At 36.7% G+C, this 24,188-nt stretch overlaps 1 protein-coding gene across 6 annotated transcripts in view; it reads left to right on the top strand.

Annotated features, from left to right (window-relative positions):
• The window catches only part of LOC106873476 (armadillo repeat-containing protein 2), a 50,155-nt gene that overhangs the window by 7,598 nt on the left and 18,369 nt on the right, over window positions 1-24,188 (top strand). For 3 of the 6 annotated variants that reach the window (XM_089347756.1, XM_089347758.1, XM_089347759.1), the window contains 9 exons: window positions 2,304-2,507; window positions 5,932-6,004; window positions 9,811-9,943; window positions 11,722-11,797; window positions 13,483-13,547; window positions 14,082-14,168; window positions 14,498-14,673; window positions 15,784-15,886; window positions 19,134-19,315. In XM_089347756.1, coding sequence (XP_089203882.1) covers window positions 2,304-2,507; window positions 5,932-6,004; window positions 9,811-9,943; window positions 11,722-11,797; window positions 13,483-13,547; window positions 14,082-14,168; window positions 14,498-14,673; window positions 15,784-15,886; window positions 19,134-19,315 — 1,099 coding nt within the window. The remainder of the gene's footprint in view (window positions 1-2,303; window positions 2,508-5,931; window positions 6,005-9,810; window positions 9,944-11,721; window positions 11,798-13,482; window positions 13,548-14,081; window positions 14,169-14,497; window positions 14,674-15,783; window positions 15,887-19,133; window positions 19,316-24,188) is intronic. The other 3 variants (XM_089347760.1, XM_089347757.1, XM_089347761.1) reach the window with 1 other exon arrangement.

Genomic DNA, 24,188 nt, shown 5'->3' with positions numbered 1-24,188 from the left:
AGAGTAGAACAGCTACCACTAAGTATGATAGAAGAGACCAGAGTAGAACAGCTTTCTTGCTTAAAGGAGCAACATGGTTATTCACATTTTAGAAGAGTGGGAAGGGATAAAAATAGTGGTGATGAGGTGTTTGAGTGGCCCCTCAAAATACAAGGCAAGTAGAAGTGAAGGGGAGAGAATATTTGTGGAGATTTTTATCCGCTTCATTTACATATCTTCAAAAAGTGCCCCTAAAAATCCTTTGCTACACCAACATTCGTCATATCATTAGTTCTTGCTGTTGTTGTCATTTTGTCCTTGAGAAAGATTCTTTATGTCTGAAGCAACATTATACAAAACAATAAAAAAAAACAATGAAATAAAGAAAATCAATGAAAATATGTGCAGTCAAAAATAGCTTTGTTATAAATTCTTTTGCCGTATAATAAATACTTGATCAACTTAGATTAGTTGTCAAACCTATTGAAGCAGGTTATATATGTGGTTATACTAAACTTGATTAAACGAGCCAAAAATAATTGGGTAGAAACACAATCATTTGGTTATTAATACAATTTCCCTGTACACTTTTCTATCTTAAATTGTTCGATGATAAGACATCATCAGTATTATCATTGTCATTATCACCATCTTACAGCCATTTCAAGAGAAAAGGCATGCAGTTATTAGTGTTAGAAAGGGCTTCCAGATATATAGAAACCATGCCAAAGCTGACATTAGAACTCATGGTAGTCTTACATCTCATCAGACCCTGCCAAATCATCCAGTCCATGCTAGCATGGAGAATGGACATTAAATGATTATTCTCCATTCAGATATGGTTTAGACAGCTCCTTGTTATTTTAGACACAAAGCAATTAAGACAGGGTTGTTTGTTGCTGTTTAACTTCAGGTCAGCCTTGTTCAAGCATTTGAGCCATAACCATCTCATCTTATGTGCAAGGAACCCATTGCAATGTTACCCAACATCATTTTTTTGAGATGGCAAGATGCATTTTGAAGGGGATCTAGCTGTTGTTTCTAGCAGTTCTAGCAACCACATAGAGACACCATTATTAGCTTATTGTATTTTATCATAGATTATCCCATGTGAGAAACTCTAAAGAGCTCTTTTTAACCTGTATCATTTCTTATTCTGAGTCACTGCCCTCCTGGACAGTTTGCCTGCAATGCACCTAATGGAATCTACCTTTCTGTCACATTCTGGTTTTTGGCACATTTTCTGTAGCTGAGTGCTCTTCCTTTCACTAACCATTTTACAAAGTGTACTGGGTTTATTTCATCATGCCACTGGCACTAGAGAGATAGCTATGTCAAAGAGGACTAAACAGTCCTCTTTACACTGCATCAGTTCATATTTGAAGAAACTGCCCTTTTAGATGAGCAGCCATGATATGGATTTAACCCTCTCGATACCATTCCATCTGCGAACACCCTTGGTTTTATTATACAAACCTCCTGTTTTAAAGTGATCTAAATTAAAATCTTCCATCAAAATTTTATTGAGTTGTCCAGAAAGTTCATGCCAATTTTCCAAAAGGTTCTTCTCACTCAAATCATGTGGTACCCAAACATCATAGCGATTTGTGTACCCAAGCGTTACCAGGTGCTCATGGACGACGGATTTTGATAGGTTGAGGCTTTCTGCCAATTCTCGGGTTGTGCAATGTGGGTTATTTTCAATTAATGACTTGATTTGGTCATCATCTGTAGTAGATGGTTTGCTTGATCGCTCTTTATCAATAAGGCTACAATCTCCAGCTCAGAACCTTGTGAACCACTTCTGTACAGTTCTTTCGGATAAAGAAACATTACCGTAAACTGCGCATATTTTTTTGGTTGCTTGTGAGGCATTTTTCCCTTTACGGAAAAAGAAAAGCATCAAGTGCCAAAAACGAACTTTCTTATCTTCCATTTTAAAGGGTTACAGAATTAACACAGGTTATAGGAACATAAACCTTCTTCCACAAAAAGATAGCTTAAACTCTGCTCTAAATGGAGGTGTAGTCAAATCCTATTTTATGGACTCAACCATGTTCTTAAATAAGTCGAAAGGTAAGCTACTATAAATCGATACAAACTTTCCAGACAGCCCAATATATTTATACTCCAAACACCAACTTGATAATAAAAAAAAAGTTATTTTACTAAATTCATTATATTTTTTTAATTAATTAAAATGAAAGTAATGTATTTAATTAGAAATATAATATTGAAAAGGTTAGCTTATAACACACACACCACATACATTACAATGTAAAATAATTTTTTAATTTTATTTTGTTTTTCTTTTGCAAAAACAGGATGGAAGCAAAAAATTCCAACCAATTTCCATTCTACCGAAATCTTGAGCATCGCCGAACTAGTGCTGATATAATTCGAGATGCAAAAAAGACTATACGGTCTTTATCTACAAAGAGGCCTTTTACACCTCGAGATGAGAAACGAACTTTGTTTGGTGAGATGAGCAATCGCAGCCGGGAAGCTCGACCTGCTAGTACCTACAGGTAATATTGTTAGTCTACGTAGTTGCTAAAAAAATGTCAATAGCTTTTTATTTTTTCAAAATTGGATCAATCAAAGATGTTTTGTTTTATTTGTTTGTTTGGCTTTTGTTGGGGTGGAGGTTTCAATTTTTATGAATTTGTGATGCACTAAAGATTGAATAAAAAGAAATATACTGTCACACTTCACATGGAAAATTACAAAAACCTGTAAACCAATATATGTACTTGAAGCAGCATTATATTAGAATGATGTGTTTATCGTTTATGGAATATGAGTGGCTGTGTGGTAAGTAGCTTGCTTACCAACCATATGGTTCTGGGTTCAGTCCCACTGCGTGGCACCTTGGGCAAGTGTCTTCTATAGCCTTGCGCCAACCAAAGCCTTGTGAGTGGATTTGGTGGACGGAAACTGAAAGAAGCCTGTCGTATATATGTATGTGTGTGTATATGCTGTGTCTGTGTTTGTCCCCCCAACATCGCTTGACAACCAATGCTGGTGTGTTTACATCCCCATAACTTAGCAGTTCGGCAAAAGAGACCGATAGAATAAGTACTAGGCTTACAAAGAATAAGTCCTGGAATCGATTTGCTCGACAAAAGGTGGTGCTCCAGCATGGCTTCAGTCAAATGACTCAAACAAGTAAAAGAGTAACCATAGAAAGCACTAGGGTTTTTATTTTTATTTATTTATTTATTTTTTGGATGGCTGATAGGGTTGTGTCTCAGAGAATCTGCTCTTGTGAGACTTTGTGTGTTTAAAACATGGCTCACCCTGAATGATGTCAGTGGACCATCAGACACTGACGTTTCAGCTTATGTGTCACCTCCTCAGTGACAGGCAGTCCTGGTCATTCAAAGCTTGGTTAGAAATTTCATTCCTATATAGATATTTTTTTTATTCTTTCAGTCATTAGACTGCAGCCATTCTGGGGCACCACCTTGAAGAATTTTAGCCAAACAAATTGACTTGGTACTTATTTTTATCCTTTTTCTTTTAAGTCTGGTGCATAGTCTATTGGTTCTTTTTGGCCAAACCATTAAGTTACAAACATAAATGCACCAACATAATACAAACATAAATGCACTGTTGTCAAGCAGTGGTCGGGGACAAACAGACACACACACACACACACACACACACACACACACACACACACACACACGACAGGTTTCTTGTAATTTCCATCTATCAAATCCTCTCACAGGGCTTTGGTTAGCTGGATGCTATGGTAGAAGACACTTGTCAAACGAGGTGTCATACATGCAACGTCAGAGCTGAATAATTAAGATAAAAGGGCTGAAACAAAATTAGATAAAGGGACTGAAACAAAAATAAAGGGGTTAGGAATCGCAACATTACACCTGTTAGTTTTACCCTTTTCATGATTCTGGAGTGAAACTGTGCCAGGGGATGGGTTTAACTTTTTGACTTTTGTAAATCTCCATCCCAGATTTGGGTCAGTAAGGTACAAGGCATAATTCAGTTGCTTATACTTTATCTCCAGTGAAAATTGGCTTTGTGCCTAGTTAAAAGAAATTACTATTTACACAAAGAAAGATAAATCATGTTCGTTTCTTTGCCTTTCTCTTCTTGCAATAAATCATTCTCTCCTCTTTGTCTTTTACTAACTCCATGTCTCTCCACTTGTTCTTCTCTCTCTATCATTATTGATATTCTGCTTTCTTATTTTACCTCCGTTTTTCATTGACCCCTCTCTCCCTCTCTCTCTCTCTGTCTTTCTCTCTTTCTTCACTCTCCATTCTCTTTCTCTTTACTCTTTCTTTCTCTCTTCACTCTCTTTCTTTCTCTCTTCACTCTCTTTCTTTCTCTCTCTCTCTTCACTCTCTTTCTTTCTCTCTCTCTCTTCACTCTCTTTCTCTCTCTCTCTTCACACTCTTTCTTTCTCTCTCTCTCTCTCTTCACACTCTTTCTTTCTCTCTCTCTCTCTTCACTCTCTTTCTTTCTCTCTCTTCACTCTCTTTCTTTCTCTCTCTTCACTCTCTTTCTTTCTCTCTCTTCACTCTCTTTCTTTCTCTCTCTTCACTCTCTTTCTTTCTCTCTCTTCACTCTCTTTCTTTCTTTCTCTCTTCACTCTCTTTCCCTCTCTCTCCCTCTCTTCACACTCTCTCTCCCTCTCTTCACACTCTCTCTCTACACTCTCTCCCCCTCTCTTCACTCTCTTTCTCCTTTTCTCATTACCAATTTACTTCTCCCACTTTTATTATGTACCTCACTAATTTTAGGTTTCTCCCTTATTGGTGTCATTTCTAACCTTCTTCACACTGTCTGCCCCTCTCCCTCCCTCCCTCTCTCAAAATCTTTATTTTTCTTATGTTTCTCTCTTTTACTCATAATCTCTGTGATATACTCTCTTTCTCTCTCTCTCTCTCTCTCTCTCTCTCTCTCCATGTACCTATTTTGTGTCTCTCTAGCTTGCTTTCAATCACAGATGATTGAAACAGAATCAAAAACTTTTCTCAGTAACAAATGAAAAAGAAAATAAAACAAATACTGTATGAGTGGCTGTGTGGTAAGTAGCTAGCTTACCAACCACATGGTCCCGGGTTCAGTCCCACTGCGCGGCATCTTGGCAAGTGTCTTCTACTATAGCCTCGGGCCGACCAAAGCCTTGTGAGTGGATTTGGTAGACGGAAACTGAAAGAAGCCCGTCGTATATATGTATATATATATATGTATGTGTGTGTGTATGTTTGTATGTGTGTGTTTGTCCCCCCAACATCGCTTGACAACCGATGCTGGTGTGTTTATGTCCCCGTAACTTAGCGGTTCGGCAAAAGAGATCGATAGAATAAGTACTAGGCTTCTAAAGAATAAGTCCTGGGGTCGATTTGCTCAACTAAAAGGTGGTGCTCCAGCATGGCCACAGTCAAAAGACTGAAACAAGTAAAAGAGTAAAGAGTAAACCAGAATGGTGACACAATTTATTGCAATTTACTGTTGCCGCCTGTAATGCAGAGGAGAGCAAAAATAAACAAATACATGGGCCTGACCAGCCACTATCAGTTTGTTCCAGTCATTCTTGTTGGGACCTCAAGTGTTGTTGGAACCCTACATTGCTGATTTCCTCCACAGAATCAGGATAATCGAGGCTCATCTGAGAAATGAGCCCCGCAGGGTAGGGCGGCTGTCACAGTAAGTCTTACTGGTTATTCTCTGCAGCAAAGCCTTTGCAATCACGTCTACAAGGCATGGTACAACCCATCACTCCCTCCCCACCATCTTCTGTTGCTTAATACACCTCTTTTTTCTTTTTTGTTTCCTTGGTAAGATAGCCATGGGAGGTGGGGGTCTCAATAATTTGGTCTTTTATTCTTTTAATGCTTCTTTCTTTCTTTCTTTTCTTCCAGTAATATTTTGTTAATTAGTATTAATGTAATTTATTATTTATATTGTCTTTTTAAGTATCGGCTCCCGTCATTTTGAAGGCTGGGAATCTCGGCCAGTCTCTGGAACCAGACTCTCTCCCATCAACAATGTAAGTAAAACAACAACAAATTATTATTTAAATGTTTATTCTTGCATTGCCAGAAAATAACACAAGTTGTTTGGGTTTTTTTATTTATTTTATATCAACAATAAATAATTTATTCAATTGAACTGATCAGTTTCTTAATTAAACAATGATAAAGCCACATCCCTCAATACTACACCCCACCCCTCATTTGAGGGTGTCTTGTCTTCAGAGTTACTTGGGGAACTCAGGTTGCTGGTGCCATCTAAAAAGTACCCAGTATACTCTGTGAAGTGGTTAGTGTTAAGAAGGGCACCCAACTGTGGGAAACAATCTGAAGCAAATGTTGGAGCTTGATGCCGTTCCCTGGTTCAGTGGCATCTGTCAAACCATCCAACCTATGCTATGGAAAACAGGTGTTGAATGATGGTGATGATGATGGTGGTGATGTTGAGTAAATTAAACAAGGTCCCTAGGTAGAAATATCTGATTTATAAACAAAAGAGTGGAAGGGAGTTGTCTAATATATGTGTGTGTGTGTGTGTGTGTGTGTGTGTGTGTATATGTATATATGTGTGTAAATGTATATATGTGCAGGAGTGGCTGTGTGGTAAGTAGCTTGCTTACCAACCACATGGTTCCAGGTTCATGCCTACTGCGTGGCACCTTGGGCAAGTGTCTTCTACTATAGCTTCGGGCCAACCAAAGCCTTGTGAGTGGATTTGGTAGACAGAAACTGAAAGAAGCTTGTCGTATATATATATATATATATGTATATGTATATATATGTGTGTGGGGGGGGGGGGGGGGGGGGTGTTTGTATATCTCCTTGTCTAGAATCTTGATAGTTGTAAAGAGGTGTCACCATCACACAAGTGGTGCCCTTTGTTTCCAGTCTTCCATGAGTAACATGTCTGGCCACAGGTAAATATCACTTTGCTTGAATATAGATGAGGGTTGGTGACAAGAAGAGCATCCACCCATTGAAAATCTGCCTCAACAAATTCTGTCTGATGCATGCAAGCCTGGAAAAGCAGTCGTTAAAGTTATGATAATGATATACCTATTGATTTATAACTTAGGTTATAAATTTCTGATGAGTGAAATAGTTCATTATATCGACACCAGTACTTGACCAGCAGCTACATATAGATTGTTCAAAATAAATATTCAATATTATGGTATTAGAATAATGTGTGTGTGTGTGTGTGTGTGTGATTAGTCATCATCATCATCATTTAACGTCCGTTTTCCATGCTAGCATGGGTTGGACGATTTGACTGGGGACTGGCGAACCAGATGGCTACACCAGACTCCAATCTGATCTGGCAGAGTTTCTACAGCTGGATGCCCTTCCTAACGCCAACCACTCCAAGAGTGTAGTGGGTGCTTTTATGTGCCACCAGCACAAGAGAAAGTCAGGCGTTACTGGCAACAGCCACGCTCAAATGGTGCTTTTTACATGCCACCTGCACAGGAGCCAGTCCAGCGGCACTGGCAACGACCACACTCGAATGGTGCTTTTTTTTTACGTGCCACCAACATGAGAGCCAGTCAGCAGCCCTGGCAACGATCATGCTCAAATGGTACTTTTAACGTTCCACTGGCACGGGTGCCAATCAGGTGATACTGTCATTGGCCACGGCAGTGATTTCACTTGCCTCAACAGGTCTTCACAAGCGTAGTTTATTGTCCAATGATTGAAGGGTACTCTTAAATGGGCTGGTTATACAACACTGGCATAGACCACAGTTATGGTCTCACTTGGCTTGCTGGGTCTTCTCAAGCACAGCATATCTCCAAAGGTCACGGTCATTGCCTCGCTAAGGCCCAATGTTCGAAGGTCATGCTTCACCACCTCATCCCAGGTCTTCCTGGGTCTACCTCTTCCACAGGTTCCCTCAACTGCTAGGGTGTGACACTTTTTCACACAGCTGTCCTCATCCATTTGCAACACCTGACCATACCAGCGCAGTCGTCTCTCTTGCACACCACATCTGATGCTTCTTAAGTCCAACTTTTCTCTCAGGGCACTTGTGTATGTATATATATGTATATATATATATATATATATGTATATATATATATATATATATATATATATATATATATATATATATATATATATATATATACATACACATATATATATATACTTATTTCAAGTTTTATAAAAAATTCGACATGTCATTTATGGTAAAACACTTGACGCGTAATCACAGAGATGTGAGTTCGAGTCTCATGGCTGGCCAGTAGCGTATTCTTCTGCAATAAATGGATAATTTATCCTGATCTCGCTATTTATAGCATTATCACGCGTTTGAGAAATAAATTTATTTCTGTTCTTACAATACATATCAACGCTTCTAAAAAAGAACAAACTTTGTTTGCTTACTTTGATCGTAAATTTGAATTTTACTACTCTAAGTTTATAAATAAATGTAGTTTTCAGGTGAACTGGACACTGAAACTTTCCAACATTATTTTTCACAGAAACTTATATGCTTTTCCTTCTGTGGTATACTTTTTTCTTTTTTTTTTAATTAGATCTTGTAGGTCATAAACTTCTTTATATAGTGATTATTGGTGTACTGTCTGTTTGACTTTTGTCTCATTAACATTCTTAAGATATTTATTTTATGCTTTCATTTTGAAAATTCACTCTTGCTTTTCAGTGAGTGATTTATAATTTTATCTCGAGATTTAATTCATTGCTTGACAAAGAGATTATAGTGTCTTGAGTTATAATACCACAAATTTGTGTCACTTCTTAAAGCTCAAGATTCCCTTTGGTATGGTATGTGTCGGCTTATATTTTAGGTTACTCACTTGTATGTTAAGTTGGTCACTTTTGATCAACTTACACAGCTGTAGTAGAACTCTTAACCCTTCAGCATTCAAACTGGTCATATCCAGTCTAAATATTCTACTTGTTTTATGTTCAAAACCAGTCAGATCCAGCCTCTTGCACCTTTCTCTCAGTATACTTCTAAAAATAAGCAATTGCATCATAAAAATCTCAAAGCTACATGGAATAAATAAGCATTACATTTGATAGATTAATCTGGGTCTTAAAAGGTTAATGGTATTGACCTCTGTGATTTAGGGAGATTATGTGCAAAAATCATTGAGTCATTTGACTGAACAATGAAAAAAATGTTATGGCTGTTAAAAAGGATTTTTGTCACATAGTGTGAGTGATGAGATTCAAATTGTCAATATTTTAGTCATTTGTTATTTTTGTTAATCATTGAGAATATTTTTTTTTTTTTTTAGTGGTTCAGGCATGGCTGTGTAGTCAAGAAGTTTGCTTCTTAACCACATGGTTTTGGGTTCAGTCCCACTTTGTGACACCTTGGGCAAGTGGCTTCTACTATAGCCCCTGACCAACCAAAGCCTTGTGAGTGGATTTGGGATTTGATAAATGGAAACTGAAAGAAGCATGTCATATAGAGTGAAGGCACATGGTCTGGTGGTTAGGGTGTTGCACTAGCGATCACTCACAATGTGTGTGTGTGTGTGTGTGTGTGTGTGTGTGTGTGTGTGTGTGTGTGTGTGTGTGCGCGCGCGTGCACGTGCGTGTGCAACCTTATCTTGACATCATGTGATAATTGTAAATGAGTGTCACTGTCAAAGAGACAGTGCCAGTCATTTCTAGTATTTGGGGAACAGGTGAGGGCAGGTGACAGGAAGGGCATCCAACCATAGAAAATCAGCCTCAACAAACTTCGTCCAACCCATGGAAAAGTGAACATAAAATGATGATGATGATGATGGTCCTCTTATTTGATTGTTTGAAGTCTAACACTTTAAGGTAAATATAATTACAGCCTCCTGCTTTAAACGCCGAATCAGAACCAAAATTCTTACCTCCAAAACCACCTCCTGAAGAATGTAAACATTCCGGTCACAAAAATATCCGTCCTCACACTAAACTAGTCCAGCCAGGCTCTGAAGGATCAGGTTAGAAATTCTAATTATATTTGTCGAATATTGCTTATTGCTTCTTTTTCTAGTTGTTGCTTTTTTTTTTTCTGCCGCTTTGTTATTACTAAGACATATTTACAAAGTTTTCCTTGCTTTTAATAAGAGAGAAAAAAATATTTTTGGTACATGTTTCAGCTGTGTGTTTAGCCCCTTGTGGGCAATAAAGAAATAAGAAATGTTTCAAGGTGGCTAGCTGGCAGAAACGTTAACACGCCGAGCAAAATCCTTAGCGGCATTTCGTCTGCCACTACGTTCTGAGTTCAAATTCCGCCGAGGTCGACTTTGCCTTTCATCCTTCCGAGGTCGATAAATTAAGTACCAGTTACGCACTGGGGTTGATGTGACTAAACCAGCAACACTGCCAAGCCAGCCTGGTGAGTGGACTGGTTTTTTGGACACCCTGTGGGATGGAAAGCAAGACATGTCAAGAGACAAATGAACTCAGAAGAGTCAACATTCATCCAGTTATGTGTGTGTGTGTGTGTGTGTGTGTGTGTGTGTGTGTGTGTGTGCAGAAATTTCTAGTTTAGTGCTCAGGTGCACATTTAGCCTACCAAGGTATGTTGGACTCTAAAGGTAGCTAACCCAGGAGATGAGAAACTTTCATAGAAAAGCCTGTAGTATGTTGCTCATTGAAATTACATCAAGCATTTGCTCCCACTGTCTGTTATCAACATTTCCAAAGTGTGTGGCTGGTATTACACAAGTCTTCACCATAGAAAATAAATCATCTGTTTGGTAGTCTAACAGTTATAGTAATGGTTGTTAGACCCTTGTTCATAAAAACCAATGGGAGAATCTACTCTGTGTGTATGTCTGTATACATACATATATATGTATTTGATGATGATGATGATGATGATGATACTGTTTACCTATTTACTATATTGCGTTCCTGGGCTGGGTAGTGCACTGTGTCTTTGAGCAAGGCACTCTATTTCACATTAGTCTACTCACCTGAAATGAATACCAGCCAGGTACTGGTGCAGCATCACCCTTTCCCTCCAGCTCTCACAACCTGGATATTTTACTGAGTCAAGGATGAGAAGGCTGGAGGGATATCTGCCTGTTTTTGACTAGACAGACACCTAAAACAACAAAACTATGGCACATACTACTGAGTCAAACTGACTTGAGAGAGAAAACTGGTTTTTTTTTTACATATTTATATTCTGTACATTTTTTTTCATTTTTCTCAACATCTGCTGATTATACAATTTATATTTTATTTATATATTCACATCTTTATTTTATATATATATATAGAGAGAGACAGACAACACACACACACACACACACACACACACACACACACACACACACACACACACACACATATATATACATATATATATATATATATATATACATATATATATATGTGTGTGTGTGTGTGTCTGTGTTTGTCCTCCCAGCATCGCTTGACAACTGATGTTGGTGTGCTTACATCCCCATAACTTACCAGTTCGGCAAAAAGAGACTGATAGGATAAGTACTAGGCTTACAAAGAATAACTCCTGGGATCGATTTGTTTGACTAGAGGTGGTGCTCCAGCATGGCCACAGACAAATGATTGAAACAAATAAAAGAATATTCCAAACATATATGATATACTATATATTATGATGTAACTTTGTTTTATTTTTATACATTTTTTCATTAAATATTATATGATTATACTTCGTTTATGATAAAAATGTGTGTTTTTAATTTGACCAACCAAGTTGTCTTTCATAATTCTTTACAATCTTCAGAAAAACTGAAAAGAAACAAGGAAACGAGAGATGAAAGAGACAAAACACGAGCCTCCAAGAGAACAACTTCTGAACAGTAAGTTGAAAGTCCTCTCTCCCTCCTCTCTCCCTCCCCCCCTCTCTCTCCCCTCTCTCTCCCCTCTCTCTCCCTCCCCTCTCTCTCTCTCCCCTCTCTCTCCCTCCTCTCTCTCTCCCCTCTCTCTCCCTCCTCTCTTTCTCTATCCCTCTCTCACTCTCACTTACTGTTTTTCATGTTGTGAACGAAGTGATGTAAGGGCAAACAAAAGAAATGAAATGAAAATTTTAAAAATAGGTGGATGTGTGGTAAGATGCTTGCTTCCCATCCACATAATTCTAGGTTCAGTCCCACAGTGTGACACCTTGGGCAAATGTCTTTTGCTATAGCCTCAGGTGACCAAATCCTCTTGAGTAGATTTGATAGATGGAAACTGAAAGAAGCCCATCATTTATAGAAGTGTGTGTGTGTGTGTGTTTGTCTTTGTGTTTCTGTTTGTCCCCCACCACTGCTTAACAACCAGTGTTGTTGCGTTTACATCCCTATAACTTAGTAGTTCAGCAAACGAGACCAATAGAATAAGTGCTAGGATCGATTCATTCAACTACAAATTTTTCAAGGCAGTGCTCCAGCATGACCTTAGTCTAATGACTGAAACAAGTAAAAGGTTAAAAGAATAAATAAAAACTTGCTGTATGTATCCTGGTTTTAGATACAATGCATCCCTGTGTGTCATGTGACTTAAAGGGTCAGCAATAGAAAGGGTATGCAGCCACAGAACACTGTCTCCAGTAAACCTTTCCAACATATGCCAGCATGGAAAAGCAAAAGTGGTGGTGGTGGTGATGGTAGTAGTAGTGAAAAGCTAAAGATCAAGTAACCATATTGTGCACATTCAGTCAGTGTCTTGCCTTAACAGTTGTCTTTCCTTCACCACACAAGTATTTCTAATGAGGGTTTTCATAGATGCTACATTAAATATGTTAGCACTAAGTTAACTATTGTTTTAAATGCAGATGGCATCATCATCATTTAATGTTCATCTTTTATGCTGGCATGGGTTGAATAGTTTGACAGGAGCTGGTAAACCAGAAGACTGCACTAAGCTCCACTATATGTTTTGGCCTGGCTTTTACAGCTGGATTCCAACCACTTTACAGAGTATACTCTGTGTAATTAACCTCAGTTGTCTGTTTAATTATATACTTTTAGTTATTCTAATTTTCATGCCTTCTCTAGCAAAATATTGTACATCTGCATAGATTCTCTCATCACTACTTCAGTAAGTACAGTGATATCTATGCTTTGCTAATGAAGTCTAATAAAACCAAAGCATGTCTAGAATTATCTCCTATATTTGCCAAAAGAGCGTAGCTCCAATAACAGACAGTCATCAACTATTGAAGAGGTTGCAGGAAGCAATGAAAATTTTAGAAAAAAAAAAGTAAATGAGTAGAAATTGAACTGGTGAATGTATTAATTAGTAAGGCATTAAAACAGAATGACTCTCCTCAGACACAACAAAATTAAAAGAATATTAGACAGTGAGCTAATTGTTATCTCTTTTTCACAGCATGGGAAAAGCAGACATAAAAATGAAACCAATTAAATACAAAGCACAAATTTTCCAATTCCCCATGAAATAGAAGAATGCATGGCTATAAATGTGAGAAAGTGTTGTAGTAATTCTGCTTGATAATTTTACATCTGATTCATTGATTTATATCAATTGCTTGTCATTACAGTGTTGTTAATGAAGGTGAACATATCAACCAAGATGGTTCTAAACAACATCTTGTAAATACTGACAGTAAGTAGTAATCTGTTTTTTACCCCCACCCCCACCACCACCACCATTCCCACTATAGTCATTATTGTTGTTTTTTCTGTTTGCTTTGTTTTCCTGATCAGTGTGTGAATGGTGAAGGTACAGGGCTTACTGGTTAGGGTGCTTGGCTCGTGATTGTAAAGTTGTGAGTCTGATTCCCAGCAGTGCATTGTGCTCTTGAGCAAGACACTTTATTTCCATGTTGCTCCAGTTCATTCAGCTGACAAAAATGAATTGTACCTGTATTTCAAAGGGCCAGTCTTGTCACATTCTGTGCCGCACTGAATCTCCCTGAGAACTGCATCAAGGGTACATGTGTTTGTGGAGTGTTCAGCCAGTTGCACATTAATTTCATGAGCAGGTTGTTCTGTTAATCATATTAACTGGAACCTTCATCCTTGTAAGCCATGGTGTGCCAGAGAAAATGTATTTAAAAGATTTTAATTTTTTTTAATAATTTTAACCTCTCAGTAAATTTATCAATTGCTGGCATTATTTATTTTTATCATTTTGCAGAAATCAATGAAGAAACTTCTGAAGAGTCCAGTTTCTTTGACCAGAATATCAATCCATTACTAGATAATTTATTTTACCACAAAGAAAGTAGGTATTTAAAATAATAATAATAATAATAATAATAGTGTTTTATATATAATTCATGTTTTATATATAATTACACATAAAAACAAAGATGATGATAGGCAAGCAAGCAGGCAGGTGGGCATAATAACCTGTATTCCTCTTACAAATGTGATAGTGATTTTTTTTGTCTTCATGAGTATAATTAAATGTTAATGAGATAATGATGTTTGATTTCTACTTGAGTGTAGTTTAAATGTTAATTAATTAATACAATATTAATTTACTCATAATCTTAATTATTCTCTCCTACTTATATTTCATCTTTTATCCATTGTTGTTTTTTTACGCAGAAAAAGCTGCGGACCAAATATGCTCCACAGCTGAAAGTTTATATAATTTACTGGAGAAGGAAAATTTGTTTGGCAGAAACTACAAACAACGTTCAACCATCTTAAAAGCTGTGTTTAAGTTATTGGATTTTGATAGTGCAGATGTGTTGCTTTCTATGGCAGAAATTATATTAGCCGTAAGTTTCAACACTTCTAAAGTTTTTTGAATTTTCTGAATATTTCTGGAAGCATAATGAAAATTCATGAAGATGAATCTGTCTGGTTATGTTTCTTCAAATCTTTAGTAAAGTCATATTTTTGTAATTTTATGCATTTACCTTCTCTTTTTTTTTTTTTTTTTTTTTTTCCTGATGATGACGATGTTTACAGAAGTAGACATCACTGATTAAATAATTTCTTAACCTGAAATATCTTTGATCTTTTAATTGTTTCAAACATTGAACTGCAGCCATGTTAGGTCACCACCTTGAAGAGTTAAATTAAATTTTGGGTTTTGTGTCTATAGTAGAATTATTATTATTATTATTATGATCACATCAGACAAAATGCTGACTGGTATTTCTTCTGACTCCTAGCTCTGTGTTCAAATTCTGCTGAGGTTCATGTTGCATTAATAATAATATAATGATAATAATAGTAGTTTCAAATTTTGGCACAAAGCCAGCAATTGTTTTAGAAGGAGGGAGCTAGTTAATTATTGTGGCCAATAAAAGAATTAATTATTATTATTATTCAATTCAAATTACGATGAAAGTGCTCGACTAAAGGCGGTGCTCCAGCATGGCCACAGTCAAAAGACTGAAACAAGTAAAAGAGTAAACAAACGAAGTTTGCTTTAGAAGCATTGAGATGTCTTAGAATGTTAAAGTGATTTTTTTTAATTCTTAAACGCAGGATAATGCTAATAATATAGCCTGAACAGGATAAACTACCCCTATTGTGCAGAAAAAAGTGTTTATTATATGAAAACTCATAGCTTATTTTGCTGGGTATTATGAAAAGTGTCAGCTGCAGACTAAGGTGACACTTGTTTACTGGTCATGTTTCAAGAACCCTGCAAAGAATTCATGCACAAGCAATGTTGATTTTGTAGGTGTTCTATCTTTACATTTGTACCAATCTTTTTCAGTTATGTTGGTGGTTGAGTGCTGGTACTTCCAAGTGTACCAATTACTATTGGTATCACGTCTACTTTATTATTAATCTTATTATTATTATCATTATTATTCACAGAAAATATGAAATTTATCTTCTTTAATATTTCTTCATTTTTACATTTTTTCTAGTTTCGAGTGACAGGCAAGAATCTCCTTAGCACCTGTAAATTGGTTTTCAAAGTCAGCCGCAATGAACAGAATGACCCCTTATTTTTGAAAGGACACATCCTCGGTATTATTTAAATTTCTTCATTTTTCATCATTCTTCCTCAATAGTTTAAATATATTACTAATAGAGATTAAACTCCTTATGCTGTTTTTAAACACAAAATTTAATGATTAATATTGTTAGTATTTTGTAATTATTTTATGAATTATAGTCATAATTATTTCATTGTTAGTCTAATATAGTAATAGTCTGAAGTGAGATGGTCTATTGGCCTTAACCATTATATACCATTATAGACCAACAGACAGGTAAACCCTTGTGTCACCATATTTCTATTAAAAAACACTGTCTTTACTTCAATTAATTTTGAAACTAATGAAGTTAGTAAAATAACTTCATCATAACTAAGCTGGTGTATATATATGTATGTATGTATGTATGTATGTATGTATGTATGTCTGGGTGAGTTGGTATTTCCCTCATTTTCATGGTGTGTTTTTGCTGACTGTGTCATTTACTTACAGTCCACCATGATAGCATGTCTTGACATGTTGCACAATCTTTGTAAACAAAAGGCTTGTTCGTATGGTGTTTGTTTCCAGTTCTCCGCATAAATGTCTGGGCTGTTTGTTGTTGGATATTAACTCACTTGGAAATATGGAGGTTAGTAACAGGAAGACCATTTGACTGTAGAAGCCTCTGCACCATGCTCTCATTTCATCCATACAAGCATGAAAAAGTAAACATTATAATGATAATACAAGAGAAAGTAATATACAAAAATTTTGTAAAGAAAAATTTTAATATTTCTACGTATTAAAAGAAGAGTATGGGTAAAATCACTAGAAGATTTGCCTAAATTCATTGCAGTAATATCATCTTGTCTCTCTAGGAACAGTGTTGCGTTTCTTGTTTTTGAAGCTGATAAAAATCAATTCAATCAATTATACACATCCTTTATGAAAAATGTGCTTAATCAGGAAAATAAAATCAATGCTTGTATATAATAAAACACCTAAATGTATATATAAAATAGATCATTGAATTACAAAGGTATTTGTTATGGCATATTGAAAAAGCAGCACTAGCTATTTCAGATAAATGATATTTAAATAAAGTAGTTGTATGGCTGGGTGGAGGAGTTTGTCTCCCCCTCGCAAACATAAGGACACAGGAAATGTGTCAAGGCCAACAGGAAGCGGTCCAGCTTCCTAGGGCTAAATAGCAGTAGTAGTATTCCCTTATTGGGACTGTCATGTTAAGTCGACAGTATACAACTATTTTATCGCATCACTAATGCTTAAGTCTCTCTGAGAGATTTAGAAATGTATTATTTCTGATATTTAAATATCATACAGGACAAGTATATTTAGTGTGAACAACTCCTTGAAACATTCCCCCCCCCCCCACCTTTTTGAAGACTACATTAAAGATAATGAAGGAAAAATTATCAAACAAATTAATCTTGAAAGTTATATGTTAATGATATGATTATAGATTTTTCCTGTTTTTTTTTACAAAGCTACAACACTATAAATTCCCAGCTGTTTCTGTTAACTCATTGTTCATGTATTGTATCATTATTGTCGTCATCATAATTCTAATGTGTTTCCCATGCTTGCTTAAAAATATAAGGATAAAAATTCTTCCTGAGTTGTATAGACTCATGAAGCTGGTTTCCCAATTTCTGTGGTGCATATATTCCCACTAGATGGAATGCCTGTCCATCTCAGGAATACTCATTTTTGCCTGCTGTGTGGACTAGAGCAACGTAAAATGAAGAGTTTTGCTCAAGAACGCAACATTTAACCACACTCTTACAATCATAAGTCTGACACCTTGACTTCTAAGCCACATACCTCCACCACATGCTCACTTGGGTTGGATAGATCTGCTGCATGTCATACTGCTATTCCTTATAGTCTTTTGTCATTCCATCGACAATGCACCGTAACCTAAGATTTGACCTTGCTACTTGTATTTCCCAGGTCATTCTCAGTCTTCCTCTTTCAGCATCTACCACTTTTCCCATCCATTATTCACCATCCATTCACATCAAGTGCCTTTATGTCTCCCTTTATGCCTTTAAATACGTAACCACACTTTTAGCTCTTCGCCTCACAATTAGCTTTTAGGCACACTCTTAGCTCTTAGCCACACTCTATTTAGTTTGTGCTCCATATAAGCTAATATGGTACATTGACCAACTCATGCATCACTTGTTTCTCATCACACTCCATAGGTCCTCCCAATTTAGTATTGATCTCCCACTATCATATAAAATCACTCTTCTTTTACATATCTTGCACAGTTTGTCTTCAACATAAAAAAGAGAAGCCTTTTTGTTGCAAACAGATGTAATGTCTCTTTGGATTACTCCCACCTCTTCCTCACTCTTGCTACTAAACTTTCACTGCAACCACCTCTGACATTTGTTATGTCACCTGATTAACAGTTCTACACCAAGAACTTTGTGGTTGTCATTTCATTTGTGCACTTAGGCTGGTGAGGGATCATCATGGTGCTGATTAATTCTTATGTGGAATAACTGGACTCTTAGACTTTGGGTTGGAGGAACATGTCTTGCTCGTGCATTTTATTTTTGACATGGTTTCTATAGCAACTATTGGTAACTACCAGTGTGCAGTAACTGTATATATAACATATGAAGGCTACTTGTGATAGGGAAGGTTATAGTAGGCTGGATCAACCCCAGTGTATAACTGCTATGTAGGGGAAAAAATGCAGAGTTGATACTGGTGATTGTGAAATTTGAACCCAGATGCAGGTATGGCTGTGTGGTAAAGAAGCATGCTTTCCAACCTTGTGGTTTTAGGTTCAGTCCCACGCTACAGCACCTTGGAAAAGTGTCTTCCACTAAATATCTAGGCCATCTAAAGCCTTGTGAGTGAATATGGTAGATGGAAACTAAAAGAAGCCCATTGTATATAGATTCGTATGTGTGTGTTTCCTTTTCTTGACATCACATTCTTGACAACATATTACAAGCAATGTTGCTCATTTCCAGTCTTCCATGAATACCATGTCCAGCCATGGGAAAATATTTCCTGGCTTGGAATCAAGTTAGTGTTGGAAACAGGAAAGGCACCCAGTTGTAAAAAAATCTACCTCAATAAATTCCGTCTGACCCATATAAACATGAATAAGTGGACATTAAAACAATAACGATGATGATGATAATGATGAAAGTAGATTAACAAAATTTAAACGCTGTGATGTGTCTACTGTTTACATTTACACCCCACAAATCATTATAATGTATTGTAATTAATGTTGTTTCTTATTTCAGCTCAGCTGCTGCAGGTGGTTCCTATATCAGATCCAGTGTCCTGTTCTGAAGCTCTGACATATTGTGTTGGAACTCTTAAGCTTCTGTCTGGTAACAGCAGCATTATGAAAGAACTTGTGCACAGAGAATGTATAGAGTTACTTACTTCTTTGTTGCAGTCTATCAACCTGACTGTAAGTATGGTATGTACTGATAATACAATTATATATGATCACACAGGTGTATTGTGACAGTAAATGTTCTAGAAAGTAAAATGACCACTTGATTACAAGAAACTTGCTTATAATTAACTGGTCCAATAATCAATAATTGGTGAGAACCATACAACAGGAAGTTTGTTCTTGACAAACTATGTCTTCAGCCTGGTTTCAATTATGAATTGAAGCCATTTTGCTTTGTTTGTGGTATTAATGCATTAGGGAAGGGCATAAATGTTAAAGTTTCTATTAAAATTAGGGAGAAACCATTTTGCCAGATGAATATGATTTTGGACTGTCAATTCAGAGATCTTAAGTTCAAACTCACTCCAGACATTTCAATGTCTGTATAGAATTACACTGAATTTAACAGCTCACTTCTCACCTAGCTGCTAAATTATGCATGAATACACTGGTGATAACTGGCATCCTATCCAAGAGTTTATTTGTTTCTCATCTGCTTTTAATGAAGAGTTTGACGCTAATCACTAACTCTTCATTTATTTTATACTAGCAGAAATACCCGGCGTTGCCCGGGTTAAAGAGAATAATGAAATCTAAAAACGCCGTCTAGACTACGCATCATCTTTATATATAGAGATGTATATACACACATGCACCCAAACACACGTATATATATGTATATCAATATAAATATATGAAAGTCAATGAAGTTTCGTAAAAGAAGGTGATCATGTACATACTTTCTTGCTGTTGTGATTATAACACCTCATTGTAAACTATGTTCCTTGTTTTCCCATGTGGAGCATATACAAATAGGTTTTTTGTTGCTGCTCACTCTTGAGCAGCCAACATACAGTTGTCCATGTGAGAAGCAGAGCTCTTCCAAGAGAAGACCAGCTACAGACAGTGTTTGACCCTGATATTTGTTTATGGACATGGCAAAAGTCACACGAAGGGGGAATTGTAGTCTTCTGAATGTAAAAGGAATGTCTGCTCCTGATGGAGTAAGAGGAATTCTTGGAATAAAGACGTCATCCCTTTTTGCACATTCAGAAAGAATGGTAGCCTCGATAACTTGTGACATCATTTTCTAAATAATGCTCATCTGTTATGTTCGGGTTAAAATTTCATCAACATCAAAAATATATGAATTTTCATGGGAGTTATGGCCATTATGCAAAGAATATAATTTCCAAATTTCATAAAGATCCATTCAGTACTTTTGACGTAGTTTTGGATAAGAAAACAAATGACTAATGTGTGTGTTTGTGTGCATGTGTATGTGTGTGTGATGGGTGTATATATGTATAGATATCTGTATGCATGTATATATGTATATATGTGTACATGTTACATGTACATCTATATATATATATATATACATCTACACATATGTATACATATACATGTATGTATAGATCTATATATATATATACATATACGTGTACATCTATATGTATACATATACATCTCTCTCTCTCTCTCTCTCTTTCTCTTTCTCTCTCTTTCTCTCTCTCTCTCTCTCTCTTTCTCTCTCTTTCTCTCTCTTTCTCTCTCTCTCTTTCTCTGTCTCTTTCTCTCTTTCTCTCTCTCTCTCTCTCTGAAAGTATCTGTCATTACAGTATCGAAATGGTGTACATATACATGTATATGTATACATATACATCTCTCTTTCTCTCTCTCTCTCTCTCTCTCTCTCTCTTCTCTCTCTCTCTCTCTCTCTCTCTCTCTCTCTCTCTCTCTCTCTCTCTCTCTTTCTCTCTTTCTCTCTCTCTCTCTCTCTCTCTCTCTCTCTTTCTGTTTCTCTCTTTCTCTCTCTGTGAAAGTATCTGTCACTACAGTATCGAAATGTGATTGTTTCAGTTAGTGGAATAGTTTCATTTTTAAAGTGAAAGTATTTGACATGAGTGTTTTTGTTTCACTTTTGACACGTAATACTTAAATAGTGGAGGAGATATTATGTTGCCGTGTGCTCGAACTCTGCAAGAAGTTAATAATTTTTTTTGACTAAAACACAACTGGAACCCTAAGTAAGGCATGTGTAAAATTTGAATGAAATTGGTTGCGTAGTTCTCGAGTTTTAGGGATTCACACAGACAGACAGACACACATTCTCATTTTTATATATATAGATTGTAATTTGTGAACAATAGTCATTAATTGGAACAACAGGCTTAATCACTTGTTTACTACAAGAGTGAAAAAAGAGTGTCTAACTCAATGCAGAACATATCACAAGAGCTTGCTGAGGACATGACAACTCTGTAGTGCTGATGCCACCAGTATACTCTATCTGTAAAGAGGTTGGTGACAGGAAAGACATCCAGCCACCATAGACCCCATGTCAAAATAGAGCAAGTTGTGGACCTCCAGTGCAACTGAGAGCCCAGTAACTCCATATAAGAACTGACATGGCTCATGATGACTCACAAACCTATGCAATGTGGAAAGCAGATGTAAAATGATTTGGATGATGAAGATGGTGAAAGATTTCATTCACAAAGCACTGGTAATATACTTTGATCAAAAGGTATGTGTGTGTATATAGAGGCTTCTGCATAGTTTTCATTTACTAAATTCTACTCACAAGGTACTGGACAAACTGAGGCTACAATAGAATATGCTTAACCAAGATGCTGTTCAGTGGAATTGAAACTAAAACCCACTTGCAAAACAAAGTTCTTAACCCTTTTGATTCCAGACTGTCTGAGACCATCCCTGGTCCTATGCTACAGATTTCCTATTTTAAAGAGCTTTGAGTTAAACCCTTCCATCAAAATATCATATCAATTCCAAGTATTTGCATAATTATGTCAGTTGTTTTAATGAAGTCTTCATTAATTTCAAAATTAATTGAAATAAAAGCAGTATATTGCAACAGGTATATAGTAACAGAAGGGTTAACCAAGACAGCATTTGCCTTTTTCTCTCTCTACTATATCTTGCTTGTAGATGTGAATCATTAAATATTATTAGTCTGTGAATTTATGGTTCTTCTCTTCATATCCACTCAGGAGGTTTGAAGTGTTGTCTCTGGGTAGGAACTCTATTCTTCATACCCCAGTTTACCTAACCATTGGAAGAATTGGAAGACATCGGAGAAAGTACATGTGATAGACTGGATTCCTAGCCAGAGGAATATTATTAAAACTATCTAATGTCCATTTTCCGTACTGATATGGGTCGGATGGCTCAACAGGCGCTGGTAAGCTGGAGGGCTGTGCCAAGCTCTAGCGTCTGTTCTGATGAGGTTGTAACAGCTGGATGCCCTTCCTAACAGCAAAGCACTTTACAGAATATGCTGGTTGATTTTTTTATATATCACTTGCACTAATGAGGTCACCAAGTAACTTGCAAGACAAGTCCCTTCAACTAAGGCAGGGAGAAGAATTGAGGGAAGCGGCTTTTATGTCAGGTGATGAGAGGTACGATAGAGAGTGTCCTGCTTTAGCAGAGATATATAGTAATATCAGCTGGCAAAGAGAGAAGATATATCACTTATTTGATTAACACTATAGAAATTAAAGTTAAACTTCATAGTTCATCATAATCGTTTTAACATCCATTTTTCATGCTAGCATGGGTTAGAGTTTTTTAAAGTAGATTTTCTATGAGATGCCCTCCTTGTTGCCAACTCTCACTTGTTTCCTGGCAAGGTAATATTTTCCCCATAGCCAGACATGTTTTCACAGAACACTGGAAACAAATGACACCACTTGTATGGCAGCATCACCTGTTTACAGCTATCATACAATATCAAGACAAGGAAATACTCACATTCACACACGTATATGTTTGCATACATACAGCAGGCTTCTTTCAGTTTCCATTTATCAAATCCATTCAGAATACTTTAGTCAGTCCAAGTCTATAATAGAAAGTACTGACCCATGGTGACCCATGGGACTGAACCTACAACCACATGGTTGGAAAGCAAACTTGTTGACCATACAACTATACCTAAGCCTCTTTCATGCAGACTTGTATACAATTCGTGAAAATAATTTTTTTTTTAAAGATAAAATAAAACAAAATACCTTCATTGAAACTTCACAATAAAATTGTCATAGGAAGTGATGTTTGGTGTCAAACATGATAGTACAATATCTATTTAATCAATAGTACTGTCTATAGTTGACAATTGGATTTTATTATCACCATAGTATCGGGTAAATCAGCTTTGTTACTCTAAGTACATTGTTTGTACATGTTATTAAGTATTGATTGTTTCACAGTTACTATAGAATGAAGTGAATTCAACCATAGTTAGTAAGAGGAAATAGAAGGGGGAAAAGCTTCCACCAGACCTTGAGTAATATAAATATTACGTATTAAGTCACCACCACTACTTCATTGGCCTGTTAAAGGTTTGATCTCTGTATTGCAAGCTGGCATAACCTGTCCACACTGTAAAGTGGTTGGTGTTCAGAAGGGCATCCAGCTGTAAAAACCATGCCAAAACTGACCTCGCTTGTGCTTGTCCTACATAAAAAACACTACTCACCTCACCTGTGTTTGTGCCACGTAAAAAGCACTAAATCCACTCTGCTGAGTGGTTGGTGTCAGGAAGGGCACCCAGCTGTAAAAATCTTGCCAAAACAGTCACAGAAGTCTGGCGCAGACTTCAGCCTGGACGGCTCTTGTGGAACCATCCACCCATGCTAGCATAGAGGACGTTAAATGATGATGATAGCATTTTTTTAAACATCAAATGGCTATTGAGGTCCAGTAGAGTAAAATGGAATCAAAGGGGTATATAGGCAAAAAATGGTTGGGAATCACTGCTTGTAGGAAAAAGGAATTGGTAGTGCTTGGTAGTTATCCTCAGTGGGAACCAGGAATGAAGAAAAGAAAATGCTGCCATAGGGTTAAGGTGGAGAAGGAGCAACACCAG

Source organism: Octopus bimaculoides, chromosome 2 (genome assembly GCF_046866305.1).
Source record: "Octopus bimaculoides isolate indiv1 chromosome 2, ASM4686630v1, whole genome shotgun sequence".
NCBI lineage: Eukaryota > Metazoa > Mollusca > Cephalopoda > Octopoda > Octopodidae > Octopus > Octopus bimaculoides.
The sequence above is the reverse complement of the archived record's forward strand: the minus strand, read 5'-3'. Positions and strand labels throughout refer to the sequence as shown.